We start from the raw sequence: 17,251 nt of genomic DNA, 5'->3' as shown, positions 1-17,251 counted from the left end.
CGCTTCAAGATATAAAGACATTTTGCCAAGCCGTTGTATCGATATATTTCCGTCGCAATCAGCATTCAACTTCCATCATTTTATCTACCAAATAACCAAAAATGGTATCTCTACTTCACTCTGTGCTTCTGGCATTCGCCGGTATTGCTGCTGCTGGCTCACTTGAACCCACCGCAACTCAAAGCGAGTGCACAACAACGATAACGGTTCTCGATCCCGGCTTCACTGGCGACTACCAGCCAACGAGCACCATCACAATCTACAACCAGACAGTAACCATTGGAAAGCCTACAGACTGCCACGGCTGCAACCACGTCACAACTACCGTGGCGCCGGCGCCTTGGTGGGGTGGGATCGGCCCGGAGATCCAGAAGGTTATCTACGTCCACGCAACGACACCAACTACGATCACGTCACCCGTCTGCGCGACATCGACACCGTCTTCTACGAGTGCACCATAGCCCTGGAAGAAGTACAGAAGAAAATTCTATAAAAGATTTCCTTAGAGATTGTACTTCGGAAGTTAGGGTATTGGCTGGCGCTTTGGATCGATCACGTTTACACTTGGAGGGCTGAAGATGGAGGAATCCCCCGGGCCTATAATGCTGCCTGACCAGTCAATGGTTGTAGTATCATTAGCCGACAATATGATTGATAAATCCACGCTCTGAAGAGATCCTTGATACGTTAAATATCTACACTCATATTTCCCATAGAGTAGCCTTTCATTGTATTTGTTCGCTTGGTTAAGACTTGAAGAAGCTTCATCAGTCGTCAGCATCGGAATCTTGCGTCCGGACAAAGCTAAGGAGGTGTTTTGAATCCTCGATGTACGTCTCTCGCATGGGTAAGAGACGCTTGAAATCATCACTGCCTGACGCTATATGCCCTTGTGTACACGTACTTATAACAGGCCGGAAGCAACGCTAAAGCTGCCTCAGCCGTGTGCATAGTCTCTCTCGGCGCTCTAGAGGGTGTTATTGCCCAATACGATTTTCGATACTTCAAGGCTCGAAAACATTTGTCTCTTGTTGATATCATTCGCACAGTATCAGACACAGTATCAGAAGAAGAATGGTCTCTTGTGTAAAATCATGTAGTTTGACATATAGGAATCCAAAATATTCATGTCCACTTCGAAACCACCCCAGCCCCATGGAAGCTACGTATACCTATGTATACAGTAGACAAGTTCCACTTGACTCCGATGCCCATAGCTGGGCTGAGAAACTAATCTTTCCGCTGATGGAAGCGGCAAATTAGGAAATCCCTGATTTGTGAAGAGTTCAACATCCTATAGGATAGGTAGTCCGAAGGGATCAAACATCCCCAAGGCTGAGCCTATTTCATTAGAGCTGAAGCCGATATGACCCAGTATGTGGCTTATTTGGCCGGGTACCCAGCCGTATACGTCCTGCAGAGCGTGGGCTATGGGCGCAGCATCATTGCCAAACACACTTTGTAGTGCCGAAGCCACCAGTTCGCCGGCAAAACCATTTTGTTGCAAAAGTTGTGCAATCCCCCGTGGTGTCATACCAAAAGCACTTTGGAGACCCCCCGCTATCTCCCCGGCGCCGAAACCTGCTCCCGTCATGATAGATGCTACCTCTCCGGCATCTTTGTTGAAAGCTTTTTGCAAGACGTTTGCCACCGATTCGATCCCAGTAACTATGTCCTGCGCAACCTTGCCTGCCCACGCCTCAGCCGAGCTCAGCAGACTTTTGAACAGTTGCCCAGCGTTTTGCTCGATGTTGCTGAGAATGGACGACAGCAGATCGCTTATGCTTTTAATATCCACATCAACTGTGAATTTACCGAAATTGCAGGTTGCGCCCTCGAAGTCGAAGTTGCCCCAGACTTGGAGGATGATGTCCGACAAGCTTGAACTCAGTGCGAAACCCGCATCGACCGATGCCTGCAAATGGAGAGAGCCTAAACCGACCCCACCGATCGAAGGTAGCGATATAGTGTCATCGATGCCGTACTCGAATGCGGCGCTCAAGTTGTGATAATCGGATAAAGTGCAAGTCATATTCGACGTTAGCAACCCGCCGAAGTTCACGTCAAACGTAATGCCGCTCGGTGTGACATCGGCGTCCAGGTTTACACTTTCTAAACCGAACAGACTCACAGCACCGTTGAGGTGCAGGAAGGGCGAGGCCAACGTCTGGACCTCCAACTCTGCGCCACCCGATTGCACCAAACACTTCGTCGTGGCATTTTCGATTGCCTGTTTCTGCGCTGCCGTGGTGACTAGCTGATTGTTTTTGATAGGATTACCGCTGGCATCCACCTTAACGGAAAACCCGGTGCCATTTCCGGTTATCGAGAATATGCTGCCGAATTTCAGGGGAGCCATCTGGATGCTGGCTGTTAGCCCTGTCGTGAGATCGATCTTCAAGTCGCCGTAGAACTTGATGTCGAAGATGCTGGCAACTGCGCTGAAGCCATACTTCATGTTGGAGAGCGACCCATCAGGCAACACTACAGGTTTCATGGGGTCTGCAGACCATTGGAAGGATAGATCGGTAAATGACACCGGTACATCCACAGGACATTGAAAGTTGGTGAAGATCGTGAAGACGTCTTCCAGGCTCATCTGAGACACATAGAAGGAAACGTAGAGGGGGGTCGGCACATCTTCGATCATCTGGCAAACAACCACGAACGTGTCATCGTCAAGGCCTGTCAGGGGACCGCTGCCAGAGTCACCTATGTGCAGTTGACCTGAAAGGCCAATCGCCGCACTTGGTGGCTCAAACATGATTCCGATGCCTACGCCAAACGCATCAAAGTGCACGCCCTTCATTGTTGGTGGCGCCGGGAGAGAGGAATGATCTCCGTTGACAACCACGCTGAAATTGGCCTCAATGTTGTCTATGGCCATGGTCACATCGGCATCGAACTGCTTTCCGAATATAGTGAGCGGGACGTCACCAGTAACTTCAAAGAAGACGAACTTGAATAACGGGTTGATTTCAATGGTAGCGGTGGGTTTGTTGATGGTCAAGACGGACGAGCTTCCGAAAGGTACGTGCATAGCATCGAGGTCGATAGAAAGGCAAGTGCCCACATTGCCCGATTTGAAGGCATAGTTGATAGTGACTGACATCTGAAGCTGTTGGACTGTGAACAGTGATCCAAAAAACTGCAGCGCATCATCTGACTTGGCAGGCAGCTTCTTTAGGTCTATCCCTGCTCGAAGTACCAGCACATCGTTGTTGGTAGTATTACAAGTGAAGCTAGTCACTACGATGTCCGGAAGCGAGGCTGGCCAGGTTCCGCCCAATAGCGGAACAAGAGTCTTGAGCGAGTATAGGGCAGGGGCTGAGAGCTTGCCTTTGCCCTGTGCCTGCTCAGCAGTGTAAGCAATGGCCATCATATAGGTCGCAAAGGTGCAGCTCGCGTAGGTTTGTGAATGGGCGAAGAAGTTGTCAACGGGTTGGACTTGTGGCTTTGAGGAGTCTTTCCAGAGATTCTTGAAGGCCAACGTGAGCGGGTCGTTTTGATTATTGTTGATAAAGGTGATGAAGTCCATAGTTTGTGTCATAGCGTTGACATCAGCTTGCCCAACGCCATATGGTCCCTTGCTGAACCCTGACAAGTAATTGAGCCGTGCCAAAGGGGCATTGGACGTTGCATTCTTGACGATCAGCACTGCGGCTGATGGTTGTTTCAGTGACACTGAACCCGTGGTATTCGCTGGCACCGTTATGATAGAGGTCAAGGTACCAAGATAGTTTGTCTCATCTTGGGTACCCTCATTGAAAGAGTTGTAAACCGTGACACTAAAGTCCAAGCTATTCGTAAAAGGTATGCTTTGGGCAGACATGATGACAGTTAGGCAATCCCTCGCGTAATATCAGAGTGAATGAAAAGCAAAGGATTGAGATTTCTGAGAGCCGTGGTGACTGTTATGGTGGTAGTAGTGTCTGGTACTGGGTTTTACGCAGAGAAATGTTGACTGTCGTGGGGTGAAGACTGCCATATATATGGTTGTTAATAGTGGCGAGAAGCGATCGCCTCATGAGGTAGATAGCTACTTTATGGGTGGGCCCGCAGGTTTACCCGTTCCTTCCGACATAATTGGAAGCATCTGCTCCCCTCGCCGATGGTACTCAGAATGCTGCGGGGCCCTCAATTCTAGATTATGCCTGTAACTGCAGCAAACATCCAGACCATTGTAGCCGGATGGAATAATCAGCTCATTCAGCCCTTGGAGGCTGATCTTGTGGGCTTATCATTCTTCGTACCTGATAGTTAGTCTGGGGTTGTCTGCACGTCTAAGGAAACGCAACTTAGTTGCATACCTTAGTTCACACGATTATTGGTTTGAGAATCGGTGTAATGGCCAGTTTGCGTTGCTTCGGTCCTTGGGCGTGGCTGGCCAACTCGGCACAATGCTGAAAACAGCATTTTGAGGCTGCATGGTTCGAGGTTCGACTTTGGACTAAGTGAGGTGGCGACTTGATTTGAAGATAAAGACACAAAAGTAGTTTGCAGCTGAATACGGCTGAAATTGTGAGTCTTTACGTACTGACTCTTCTACATAGGGAGCAGCCTCGACAATTCCGGCCATGCGATTGATGCTGGAAGCGGATGGATTTGGTCAACAGTGAATTATGGGCTGGCTGACCCGGATCAACATAGAAGATGTTGGTTAATTTACGCACGTTAATTGATAAGGTAGTCAGAAAAATGGCTGGCTGGAAATGGAATGTTCTTTGCTAAATCTTCAGCTCCTTTATGGCAGAGATGGTTAGGCTTCGTGATAGTTGATCGAAAGCGAAAGAGGGCATTCAGCCTCATCAGACAAGACGTGATTGGATAAGGACCGAAGAAAACGGCCCAGACGGGAGCATACCTAGTGCGTTTTAGCGCGCTAGCGGGACATCGAGACGTTCAGCTGCGTACGAATGTGGAAGAGGGAGAAATGGAATCTAGCCCACGATTCTCCCAAGTGTGTAAGGAAAGTGCTGTTTGAGCGGGCTTTTCTAATCGCACTGGTTGAGAACGCTCTGCGCCATCCTACGACACATCTTCCAAAATCTGAGTGAGGGAATTTGGGTTCCCGCAATGGAACTTCAACAGCCTAAGCGCAGCCATTACAAAAGTAACAACACAGTTCAGACCAAACCGTTTGCGTCCCTGCCCATGAGTATTGTACCAGCAACTTGGTTTTAAATAGTCGCGAAGAACACCTAATTTCATGTCGAATCATATTCACGATCACTTCTTCTTACGATCACCTGATACAATATTCTCGAATCGCTTCCCTCTAGTAAACTCGGCCATACGTGCTTGTAATCTTTACTGTGAACAATCATGGGTTCTACTACTACCAACCCTATTGCCACAATTACCAACAACTCGGGGTACGATGTGGACATGTACGATGTCTTCAACCCCAGCACCGACCCAAAGACGCCAGGGCCTTTGACGTACACGCTACTTGGCACTGTACCAAACGGTACCGCTGCTAAGCAGGTACCAACCATTCATTTTGCCAGCCAAGTGCAGGCCATGCTTACAGGCACCATCAAAGCACTCAACGGCAATTACTATCAGCAATTTCCTGTTGCCGTGCTGGCGGTTTCCCCTTTGGCAGATTCAAACGCCTTCACTATCACTAGTGACACGCAGCAAAGCATGGTGGACTCCTTCAAGTTCATCAAGTACGTGCAGGCGAATCCATCCTCGCAGCTAGCCACCGAATTTCGCAAAGCCCTAGGCGACAAGAAAAGCCAGGAACAGGCGGTCAATGACTTTTTCAAGGGAACCGGCAGCTTTCAGTCGTGCACGATAACTTCTTGGACAGCAGTCTTGACCTGGCAAGCTCAGTTCACGAACCCCTGGCAGGGTACCTACTACCTCTACAGCCTGGGCAACGGCAGTAGCAGCAACTCCGGAACCACTTCGGGCTCATCAGCCCCGGCTCTAGTAGCAACTCTGGCCATTGCGGCTAGCGCAGCGGACTGCTCGGCAGTGCTGACAATTGCTGGCACAAACGACGAGAATACGCCGGTAGTGATGGCAGGCGATGGCACCATGCAGGAGCAAAATCAAGGCACTGGCAATACATCTGTGGCGCTGAAAACGAGCTGGCTTAACGTAGCACAGACCAGCCAACAGAATGGCAAGACTGTGTCTAACTATGTCATCGGAGCTGCTTTCACAGGCACCATCAACGGGGTCAATGTGGCTGGCAACCTCAACCAGCTGGCCATTCCAAGCCCTTCAAAGCAGTCGACGAGCGCCAATGACAAGAACTCGGCGAACGGATTTTCTCTTAACAGCCTTGAGGGCTTGGTTGGGATGTTGACAAGCATTGGCATGCTGTACTATATGGCGAAGGACCACAAGCAGGCCGAGACGCAAACGAAAAACGATGTGCAGAAAGAGGCAACCAGCAAGTCGGACGCGCAAGCAAGAGAGGCCAAAGTTAAAGCAGACTATCAGGCCATCGACGTACCTCAGGTACAGGCAATGTCGGTGAATGTGGAGCTCACTGTGGCAAACGTGCAGCAAGGCTATAGGGAGGTCGGCCAAGCCCAAGACATCCAAAACAAGCAAGACGCTGTACGAGAGCAGAGTGGCAAGCTACTAGAGGTACTAGAAGCCGGTGCCCCGTCAAAGGCTACAGAAACTGCGGCTGAAAACCTCGTAAAGGCCCGCAGCGGGCTTGAACAGGCGACAGACCTTACCGAGACTGCGGATGCTCGAGAGACCGGTTTGACTAATGCTTCTGCCACGCTCGCGGAAACGAGCGCCGACATTCAACAGGCGCTGCAAGACGAGGGGAGCCAGCTTTCACAGGATGAGGAAAAGGCACTGAAAGACACCCGGGAAGCACTGGACAAAGTTCAGGAGGAGGCCAAAGCCCAAGAGGAGAACCGAAAGGAGCAGGAAAAGCAGGACGATAATGATCCGAGCGAAGAGGTAGATGACAACCAATTTGATAACCCTGAGTCAGCGGACAAGCCTGACTTCGAGGGAGGGGAATAAGCCAAGATAGTTGGGTGCGACGGATCACTGTTGCTTCGACCATCCATCGTGTATTGGTCTTCAGTCGGTTTGAGTTTTGGGGACTATATTTTGTTTACTGACACCAATTTTCGATTTATGGAATTCGCTATTGTAAACCGCGTTTCTTGTTTTTTTTCCTTAAGATATTGCGCGCCAAGATCCAGGTTCAAATGACCCTTGTGTAAGCGCGGTACCCTGGATATCAAGAATCTTAAGCTAAGACATCGAAAATACACCCTCGCTTGGAAAGTGCTGACTGACTTCCATGGCGCAACCAAAGCGCATCTGTGACTCCCCTCACAAATACCAAGAAGATTCAATGACTCGGTTGCAGTGATGAGTTAAAATAAGAAGTGTTTCATTTAGTGGGAGGGTATCTAACAGAAGGTATAGGCAGTCTGACTATACCGCCGTGAAAATAGTATTGTCAAGAAATCCGTTGACTTTGGACACCCCGAACCTTGAATGAACCACCAACACGCTTGCAATGCTGGTGGCTCACATGTGGGTGAGCTTCGTGCTCTCATCTTCATGTCCATTGCCACGTGCTCCAGTCTCGAGCAGAAGCGTCCCTTCAAATGGTTCAATCTCTTTGCATCCACCCTCTACCCCATCCCTGTTGCACTGTCTCGCTTTGCGTTGTCGGAACACCATTTACCACTCCTGCACTACTACCATCCGTGCTCTGCGAGACATCTGCTTCTGAAATTGTAGATATGCCTAATCCTGACGATCGCATCGTACTTGAGTCTGGTGACACTGGCGAGACCACCGAGTAGAGCGTATTTCGAGTACCCGTATCAGTGACCGGAGAGACATATGCCGGGGGAGGCGAATTCGTCGTGGCGGTTGGGTCGTAGTTGTCAGCTGGCAGCTCACTCAGCTGAGTCGGGGGATCAGGGTCCAGCTCCGCGACATGTCGATGGACGCCGGTGACCCTACTGGCCGCAACGGCTGCTGCTGGGTCGAGCTCGGATATCGGTCGTGGATCGAGTTCGGACATTGGCCTCGACTCTCCGCTCAGTTCCGATTTGTATGCATACACCTCGCCTTGCTCTGGTCGTGACTTGGTACTCCCCAGAGCAGCGGCACCTAATGCTCCTCCCGCGGCTGCAGCTCCCATCTCCGGTCCAACGTTTTCATTCGATGACATTGCTGCGGCATCTGCTAACTTCTTTTGACGATATTTCATGAAGAACTTGTACCCGATGAACATCAAAAGAAGAACGGCAAGGATGATCCCAATCGCAAGTCCAGCTTTCGCGCCATCATCCATACCACTTCCACCGTCAGGTGTCGATGTAGTTGTCACAGTCGCCGTAGTGATGCCTCCAGACCCAGTGCTCGTGGTAGTAACCACGGTTGAAGATGATGTTGTTGATGTAGATGTGGCGGCGGTCGGGACGGCTCCGGTCACGTAACAGTTCCGGATCTGATTAAAGATAGAGCTGTACTGCGTACAGCTGGCTTCAAGCTTAGTGATGTCGTCGAGATCGTCGCTGTACCAAGAAGACATTCGACTCCTGAATGAGGCATAGGTGACGGAGAGTTCTAAACCAGAGAGTGTAGACGTATAATCGCAAGCCGTAGCCCCCCATGACATTGACGTGGTTGGCGCATTATCCAGGACGTCGGCTAGGTCTTCAGCGCATTCTGAATTTTGACGTCGGATCTGTTGTGAGCGAGCGTAGATGTCCGGCCGAGCCGATGCCGGTTCGGCAGCCGTAAGCAGGCCGGCCAAGAGACCGAGGGCGGAAGCGAGTTCGGAACGCATCGGGGCGGACGCTAGGAGTCTGATTATCAGATGGGTTTCCAAAATCAAGAGCCCATGCGTCCACGCGGTCTGGGGAAGTGCGGGACGGAGGGCATTTGTGTTTAGATCTAGACAAGAGAGATTCCGCCGTCGACGGATTGACCCAGAGACAACGTGATCAAGAAACGGGACCACGCGGCCATTGGAACCCCGGCAATCTGTCCAACAAATACACTACGTCAACAGCACCCGTCACATTCCGTGATTTTCGCTGTCCCATCCTGCAAAAGTCTGCACTATCGCAACTCCACCATCCATACTGCCTTGTAATCCACCGCCGGATGGGGACTATCATCGCTCGGCCACTGCTAATTATATAGAGGTGCAGCTGCCAAGCATGAGCGGACCAACAGCGACGGTTCGTCCCAATGGGCCAAGAATGGTCCGGCCTGGGATCTCAGCCACGGTGATTGCGCTGAACAGGGCTGTGTTGTAGGTGATCAACAAGAAACCAAGACACCAAGTTACCCAACATGTGGGGAGACGTTGTTTCTCTCGGGTTCATCCAATTGGATCGGGATCATCTTTTAGATGAAACAAGATGGGTTTATCCGCGTTCGCCCTACTGCTTGTTGAGCGGACGAGTCTTTGGGATGTGAGAGCCGGCAGCAGGTCGGCAGTGGAGTTCTTGGGGGAGATTTGATGTGGATGGTTTAGGTTGTTGTATCTTGATTGGAGCTTCGCTACCAAGGTTTCTTTTGACTTTTTCTTACTACGTACTTCGATTGCTCCGGTCGCTAGCTGGGTTGGCAGCTCTACCGGTACTGGAGCGGGGTCTCCAGCCGTAGTGTAGTCGAGTAAGGTTACGAAGCTGATCCCCGCCATGGCAACAGCAACAAATCATTTTGGTCAGTTTACGCGACCTTAGTGAATCATGGGCTCGATCAGATGAAGAGCAGATTCTGTCTGGAAGAGGAATTCAGAGACACGCCACCGTGACGTACCAGGGCTATGGGAAATGGGGTGACTGAGGCTGGGCCTAGGAAAAAGCATCCAAAAACATTCTTGGCGTTGAGGTCGTGGGACTGACCAAATGAGGGGCGGGTCTGGATCAACGGGAAGACATAGGGAACTCCGAGAGCAATCTGATCTAATCGGCAAGATAATAGCTCTTGTTGATGTTGTACAGTTTTCACATTGTCGTGTTTCTCTTCGTTCTTTCTATGCCTATCACGCACTACTGGCACTGATGTCTTCTAGAATATCTCAGTGACTGGCAAATCGATCTCTCCAGGGCTTTGAGCGCTACTGACGACAGTTTAGCAGACCGTCGTGTTTCCTGACTATGTTCGGTACATTTGGGTCAGTGGCCCGCCCTCCTGGCATGGTATCGCCTTGCTCCTAGGGCACTAGAATGAATCCGCGACTCATGACCGGCAGACCAGGAACCTTATGAGGCGCCTTTTTGGGGGGGCACTGGGGGGTCAATCTCAACCCCAAATCCCCAAAGAGAAGATTGACAGGGCACACAGGTGGGCCGTCAAGGGGCAGAGCTGTCCGCTCATGTCCGCTAAAGTGGTGGATCAAACCTAGCACAGGGGAAAGGCAATTAAGCTCAATTTAACCTCGTCGTGTCCGTGGAACGAAAACGAACAAGTGTCTTGTGACGAGTGATGGTGAGATAATAAGAGATCTAAATGGTATCAAATGCTGGTCCAAGGAAAATTGACAAAAATAAAGAAGAGATCGGCAGACTCATCAAGGTCGTCATGATATCTCGCCGGCGCATCCGTGACCGCCTCTCGAGCTGTCAACCCCGGCCGGAGCGCCGACAAGGTGGTCTCAGCCACGCACACAACTCCCACGTCCTGCTCTCCAAGCTCCTCGGCGCGCACACCAGTGCAGCCAAGCTTAAGCCCCCCCCCCTACACATGCAGTTTTCCCATCGTGAACCTTGTAGTCTTTTCACTCGTTGATGCGATGTTGCCAAACTTCTTGCTCAGCCCTTGCGCTGTAGGTGCTCGCGCCCAGAATGGCCCTCATCTGGTCGACGCCCAGAAACATGACCTGACGTGCAACGAACCAGCGGATGCCCTCATGGCAGGGCGGACTCGTCAAGCTACCACGGTAGGTCCAGAATTCGTTGAACTGCAGCACGCTGTTCAACGCCGGCATGTGGTCAATCTCGATCTCCTGCTGGACGCCGACGTCGTTGAAGCCGATCATGGGCGGCAGCTGGTTGAAGAAGGTGTTGTTGGCATTGCCGGGGTCCAACCGGATCGCCAGCACGGCCTTCTCGTGGCCCTCCTCATCCACGTGGACGAGGTGCAGCTCCGCCTTGGACCTGTCACCGTTAACCGAGTGGTCGGCGGGCGAGTGAATGTGCCAGCCCTTGAGGTAGAGCTTCATGTCGTCGTAGGTGAAGGACGGGTTGCCGGTGTAGACGCCCTCCGGATGCGTGACGGTGAAGGCGGGGCCGTAGCCCCAGTTGTAAAAGTTGCCCGCCGTGTGGTTGGGGTAGTCGAATCGGAGGATGTGGTTCAGCGCCAGTCCATTGTTGAGGCTGAGCGCAATGGGCGATTGCTGCGTGCCGGTCTGGCACAAGGTGTAGTCTGAGTGCCGGCGTCAGTACATGTACTCCCAGTCCAGACCATCAGGGACGATCATTTGGCACGAATGCAACTTTAACTTACTTGGATTGAGACGGCCCCAATTGAACGAGGCCTCATAGGCCCAGTCTGAAGCCGGCAACGGAGCCATCTCTGCACGCTTCCTGTCTGCCATGGCATAGTGGTTCTGGTGTCCCGCACATGCGAGGACATCAGACGCCATGAGCAGCGCGCCAAGGAATACTGTCGTGATCATTATGATAGCGGGATCTGAAGAAACTAGCTGCGATTTGCGATAGACCTCCGATCGTAACCTATTACCGTGAGGGCCTCGTCAAGCTTTATACTCTATTACACGGCAGCGAACTGCGGGGCGAAGCACGGAAATCCTCCTGGTCGGCCTGTATAACCTTAGGGAAGTGGGTTCATTTCCGCCTCCCGTATGCAGTGTAGCTGGCCTCGAGAAATCCTCCGAAGAGGGAAGGACGAGAACCTCGAGATGCATGACTGGTAGAACGTTGTAGCCGCCGGAGCCAAGACCTGCTAAGCAAAAGTAAAGGTAAGGGAGCACTGCTTTATCGTCAGATTCTGAACCCTTGATGCCGCGTTTTCCATGATGCTTGGCGCGCAGGACACTCTCTGGGCGCGCCGTACTAGAGATGCGCCGGAAATGATGGGCAGAATCAACGCATGAACCCGAGTACAGGGTAAACTCTGCATCGTTATACCGCTGGCTTTGCGTGAACCCCCTCTAAAGGTACCGCTATTATCGCTGTTTTGTCCGTAAATTGCCCGTATTATTAGCCTTTCTTTATCAATCATATCCCGCAAGCACGGGGCAGAGATGGGACGGTGGCGTAAAATTACAGGATGCGTTAGTTCTAATGGACAGGACAACCTGGGCACGGCTGGGCACGGCTGGGTGAGATACGCCCTACCGGTGGCTAAGTCCTTCCTTTCTACAGCTTTTTTACACTTGGCGGCGAGGCCGTTGTGTACCTTCGTGTGGCTTGGCTGACGCCTCATCGAACGTGTTTGTGTTTCTACCAAGACTCCGAGGCGGGGAACCTAACCCATTCACCCTCAATTCCTTGGTCGAGCCCTGGATCACGGCATCTGGAATGGCGCTTGGTCCAAGATTCGTCCGTACTCACGGTATGTTTCTCATCCTCGACTATCTTGGCCCTAGGCAGAGAGAGTACCAGTGAACAGAGCAAAAGGGGTTTGGTCCAAGCACGTGGTCAGAATGCTGATGCGGCTTCCTCCGGCGACACAAAGTCTAGACTCGGACAAGACTTAGACCGCTTATGTGAGATCTCATCTGAACGTGAATTGAGGTTGGTTAATATCTGATCGTGAATTAATTCGTGGAAATCACGAGTGCCAAGAACTACTGCAAGAGTGTGGGCAGCCATGCAAGACATGAGCAATCTGAGACTGGCGCTAGTTCTCAGGAGGGGCAAGCCGGAGGGAGGCTCAACATCGCTTTCAACTTCCTGGCCCCATTGCTGAGAGAAAAATTTTGAATGACTTTCTGTTGATACCTTATCTTCTTATGAGTCGACGGCAGTGAATCGCAGGTGGCCATGTTTGCTCTGGCCGCGAAATGGGTACAAGTCATCTTGAGCGGGTGTAGCTTCACTCAATTCTACCGACATAGAGTCTTAATTTGGGAGCAGGGATGACTATGGACAACAATGAGGGTCATTGGTAGAATGAGCTGCTCCCAGCATCTAAAAACGACTTTCTTGTGCAAATGAAGTATTTCGCGGCAGATAGACACAAGCAAGATCAAAAGACTTGCCAGCGATGGAAAGAGTGTTGTGATAGAGCCTAGTGCATAGAATTATTTGTTTCTTAAAACACCTCAAGACAAGCATCGCAAAGTCACTATGAGCCCACTTGGCAGAATCACGAATTGAATCTATACTTAGGATAGTCAGGCTTTGGAATCCCGGCATATGATCGTGATGTAGACTAACATGCAGGTTGTGTTTGACTTACATGGACAGTAGTACTATTGGAACCGAAGGAATTGCCACAAACTCTTGTGAACGAGATTCATCCACAGTGGATCATTGGCAAGGAAGGAATATTGTCAAGAAATGCTTTTGTGGAAGGTGAGAGCCGTGAGATACCAGATACAGAGATAGGGTATATACCAAGAAGAGTATGGCTTTCTATGGGTTTCAGGCGAAAGAATAAGCCGGTCAAGTAGTTGACATGAATAAGGCAAAATTCAGAGGCAACGCGGTAGGACTGAGCAAGTTGCCTGAGCGAACATCTGTGAAAATGGGACGCTGCGCCGTGTCGAACGGCAACCTTGTAGGCCACATAAACTAACGTTCATTAGAAGCTTCAGTGTAAAGCGTTGGACAAGACGATAAGGACTTCTTTCTATCAAGGTGCCAGCCACTGTGTTTCTCACACTTCCCTCATCCATCGAATTGCAAATTCATATTTCCCGTTTACATCAACATTACCCACCACGGAATATCACTACATAGTGAGTATATCCAAATCTTCGTACAATACTTGACTCTATCTCAAGTATGCGGCGCAAGAAATGTAGATGTGGCCTTAGGAAGAGAAGCTAACAAGAAGCAGATCAGTCACACGAAAAACACATTCACGTCACAGCGGCCCAGGTAGACTTTCGTTGAGGAAAAAAATGGACTCACGCTGGGCTCTCACAGAAGAATGGTCTAAAGAGCAGGGTAACTTCACCATTTGGGACCAGGGATCCGACGACGCTGAAGCCCAATTCATCTACATCACACCAACTACCGAAGACGACGCAACTCCCGAGAAAGACAGCGCAGTTTCCCACGTAGGACGCCGACAAGAGCTCGAGCCAGGCGTATCGCCAGAACAAGCAGATTTCGACGATGTTAAAAGGCCTTACAGGTGCGATGAGTCGAATCTCGCACCGGTAGAAGTATGCAAGATCCTCCTATGGGAAGTTCAGCCTGCTCTGGCACGGCACACGACAAGGAAGGAGCCGCGTCGGTACTGTCTTGACCACGAGAAAGGCAAGTGTTGCATCGGCCACCGAATAGGCCCCGCGCAAAGGGCAAATATCAGACAAGGAACATTCCCACGAATAGGAGAGGCCTTAACGAAGTTGATTTACTTCTGTACGAATACGAATAGGATGTATGGGATGACCTCTGGCGAATGTAGGGTGACAGTATATGGTGTCGATGGTACTGCGTGGGTTGATAATGGCTTTATCCCCGACCCAGTGAAAGTGAAGGATACCTAGTTGAGGGATGAATTCTTTGGTTCACTGTGAGCCAGTTGAGGTATTAGCAGTTTGGAAGGGGGCGGGAGCGTTTGGGTGAGGATGTAGTTCTGCGATTGACACATTGATCGATCACGTAATTACATCATGAACGATGGAATCGGGAACAGAAGGCGAGGGCCAGCCAAACCCATGCATCACTCCCCACGCTGGAAACAAGATAGATCCATTGGGATACTCAGTCAATTATAATCAATCATCACAAAGAACTCAGCATACCCGTCCCATCATGACACCCAATGTACTCAAAGAACTGCTGCTCAGGCTCTAGAACCAGAACCTCATGAAATAATGCCAAGGACATCTGGTCCCCCAACCTCTTGGCATACTTCGCGAACTCGGCGAAGATGGCCAGGTGCGTTCTGTGCTCTTTACTCCAGCGCTCCAGCGAGGCGAGGTTGTCAAAGTACGCCAGCCCGAAAGTCCGATCATGCCCGCCCTTGGCCGTCACGGGGTCGACGATCTCCATGAAGCGGCAGCTGAAGCAGCCGGCCTCATCGCCGTGGTCACGAAGGTATTCCATACCTCTGACCAGCGGCGGCTGCATCGCGTCGAGGTAGATTTGCCGCTCTTCGGGGAGCGATGAGGACCAGTCTTGTCCAGACCGGATGACGGTGAGGTTCTTCTTGCCTTGGACGCGGACCCTCTCTGGCAGATGGGATTCGCCGTTCTGTGATGTTGATCCGTTGGTTTTCTGCTTGCTTGCTTCTTCCGGGTCTCCGAGAAGTTCATCTGTCTGGGATACGGGCAGGCGATCTCGCATGCTCCCCCAGTAGACATGCTCCTTGATGGGACCGCTAAGGCTGTCTCTCATGTGTGCTGCACCTTCCGGTACAGCGTTGGAAAACACAGTCTCAAACCGATCGGCCGTCGGGAGAAACACCTCCAAGAACCACCCATGCCGTGGCTCGTCCCCGGGCTTCGCCTCACTCCACCATGTTCGGAAACCGCTCTCGGTAGACCACTCCTCGTACGCGGTCTTGCTGGGCCAGTACGCAAACACCGCAACGTTGTAGAAACCCCGATTATCTACCACAGCCGCGGCTTCGTGGAAGGCCGGGCGCGAGGCCGGTGCGACTCGATCGGAGGTCGTGAAGGAGGCTATCGTCTTCAGTGCGCCGCCGTCGTGGAGGTCTACGGATGCGTACTGGGCGCCGATGATGGCCATGACTATGTCTTTAATGGTCTTGGGGAAGCGCGAACTGTATAGCTCGAAAGGTGGTACGAAGCCTGGTGGCGCCTTTGCGGGAACGGTGCGCTCTTTCCGGAGCCATTCTGGAATTGCGGATTCGAGTTCCATGACTGCGACTGGGTGTTTGGTGAAGGATGGAGATAGTAGTGTGGTGGTGGGAATCAGTCAATGGTACAGCGATTCTTTTTTCGAAAGAATTGTTCAAGGCACTGGGTTACGTCTGGAGGATATAGACGAAGTTCATCCTATAATCATTGCGGACTTGAATATTCCGCAACTTCATCTTGTCGGACTGATTTCCAAACCACTTGTCGAGCTATTCTAGAAACGATTCAAACGAAGTTGTGGTGTGAACACCATCAGGGAGCATATCAGATAATGGGAACGTAATTGAGACGGAACAGACGGGCAGTGAGGTCATAGAATCCAGGGATCCGGCGAGGAGAAGTGAAACCTACGCGTTTACAAAGATAGTTCGGGCGCATTACTCCCAATTCTAACCAACGGCATAATCGATAATACCAAGCTAATCATGGATGCACTAGATAGGATAGTGCTCAACCGGTGAAGCTAACCCCACCGACCACGCGGATCGCGTGCATTACTCTTGTCTGCAGGCTTGAACCCCTCTCCCTCACCGAATTACCCCGGATTTCATTGATAACGCGCTAGTGGCACAGCTCGGGAAGTGACACGACATCAGACGGAGGGACCAACGATGCGGATAGGGTATTGCTTAACCGTTGGGAAAATCTGGGGAATATGTAACTTGTAGGAGATAGAAGGGCGGCTGGGTCGGGTTAGTTTGTGATGTTCTTTTGGCAGTAAACAGACGATCTCCAAATGCGTTGGATAGGATAGTGCTGAGCCGCTCGCGATGCGGCACAGGAGAACCCCTCATCTAGATATGTTTGTTGGAGCAGGCGGAAAAGAATAGCCTCGCTTTTGAGCTACAAAAGAGAGAGAATCTGCCCGTGAATGAAGTTAAGTTCAGATGAATATCATTCAGCAATCCAACAGTCTCTCTCATTCCACCTCATAAACCCTCAATACCCAATCACTCTTACCTTAAAATCCACTCCGGATATCTCATAATAGAAATGGCTCCCAAGCTCAAGATCGCGGCCATCCAAGCCGAGCCCGCCTGGAACGACCTCGAGGGCGGTGTTACCAAGTCCATCGCTCTCATCGAGGAGGCTGCCAGCAAGGGCGCCAATGTCGTCGGCTTCCCTGAGGTCTTCATTCCCGGATACCCATGGTGAGTGAGAATGAGACACACACATCCTTCCCATTTTTCTCGTCCGCGACGGACCCCTTCATCTTGCTCTCCGCGTCAATGGTTTGGCTAATTTCTTACCGTCGAAAGG

The 17,251-nt window shown here is 51.1% G+C and overlaps 6 protein-coding genes across 6 annotated transcripts; 2 read left to right on the top strand and 4 right to left on the bottom strand.

Annotated features, from left to right (window-relative positions):
- Window positions 1-101: 101 nt before the first annotated feature.
- On the top strand, window positions 102-461 carry HER10_EVM0012217 (uncharacterized protein; the record flags this gene model as incomplete). Its single annotated transcript, XM_035481615.1, has 1 exon — window positions 102-461. One exon carries the CDS (start codon window positions 102-104, stop codon window positions 459-461), a length of 360 nt encoding a protein of 119 aa, XP_035333481.1.
- An 833-nt stretch (window positions 462-1,294) lies between these two features.
- HER10_EVM0008743 (uncharacterized protein) lies at window positions 1,295-3,832 on the bottom strand (the record flags this gene model as incomplete). The annotated part of the gene is made up of 1 exon (XM_035478253.1): window positions 1,295-3,832. One exon carries the CDS (start codon window positions 3,830-3,832, stop codon window positions 1,295-1,297), a length of 2,538 nt encoding a protein of 845 aa, XP_035333034.1.
- Window positions 3,833-5,325: 1,493 nt separating this feature from the next.
- HER10_EVM0000859 (uncharacterized protein) lies at window positions 5,326-7,005 on the top strand (the record flags this gene model as incomplete). Its single annotated transcript, XM_035470626.1, has 1 exon — window positions 5,326-7,005. One exon carries the CDS (start codon window positions 5,326-5,328, stop codon window positions 7,003-7,005), a length of 1,680 nt encoding a protein of 559 aa, XP_035332090.1.
- A 386-nt stretch (window positions 7,006-7,391) lies between these two features.
- Window positions 7,392-9,488, bottom strand: HER10_EVM0003406 (uncharacterized protein). Its single transcript, XM_035473083.1, has one exon. The coding sequence runs from the start codon at window positions 8,798-8,800 to the stop codon at window positions 7,610-7,612; it is 1,191 nt and encodes a 396-aa protein (XP_035332387.1). The 5' UTR covers window positions 8,801-9,488; the 3' UTR covers window positions 7,392-7,609.
- Window positions 9,489-10,595: 1,107 nt separating this feature from the next.
- On the bottom strand, window positions 10,596-11,683 carry HER10_EVM0002168 (carbonic anhydrase). Its single transcript, XM_035471893.1, has 2 exons — window positions 11,473-11,683; window positions 10,596-11,391 (listed from the first exon to the last, which is right to left on the bottom strand). The coding sequence occupies exons 1-2, from the start codon at window positions 11,642-11,644 to the stop codon at window positions 10,745-10,747; spliced, it is 819 nt and encodes a 272-aa protein (XP_035332246.1). The 5' UTR covers window positions 11,645-11,683; the 3' UTR covers window positions 10,596-10,744.
- A 3,208-nt stretch (window positions 11,684-14,891) lies between these two features.
- On the bottom strand, window positions 14,892-15,992 carry HER10_EVM0011195 (phenylacetaldoxime dehydratase; the record flags this gene model as incomplete). The annotated part of the gene is made up of 1 exon (XM_035480633.1): window positions 14,892-15,992. The coding sequence occupies one exon, from the start codon at window positions 15,990-15,992 to the stop codon at window positions 14,892-14,894; it is 1,101 nt and encodes a 366-aa protein (XP_035333355.1).
- Window positions 15,993-17,251: the final 1,259 nt, after the last annotated feature.

This window comes from Colletotrichum scovillei, assembly GCF_011075155.1.
Source record: "Colletotrichum scovillei strain TJNH1 chromosome Unknown Contig00006, whole genome shotgun sequence".
NCBI classification, from domain to species: Eukaryota; Fungi; Ascomycota; class Sordariomycetes; order Glomerellales; family Glomerellaceae; genus Colletotrichum; species Colletotrichum scovillei.
Note: the sequence above shows the minus strand (reverse complement) of the source record. Positions and strands in the feature narration are given on the sequence as shown.

Coding starts and splice junctions, on each gene's coding strand:
- HER10_EVM0003406 (XM_035473083.1), bottom strand. CDS start 8,800: ATGCGTTCCGAACTCGCTTCCGCCCTCGGTCTCTTGGCCGGCCTGCTT.
- HER10_EVM0002168 (XM_035471893.1), bottom strand. CDS start 11,644: ATGATCACGACAGTATTCCTTGGCGCGCTGCTCATGGCGTCTGATGTC. Junction 11,392..11,472: donor TTGGGGCCGTCTCAATCCAA/GTAAGTTAAAGT, acceptor GCCGGCACTCAG/ACTACACCTTGTGCCAGACC.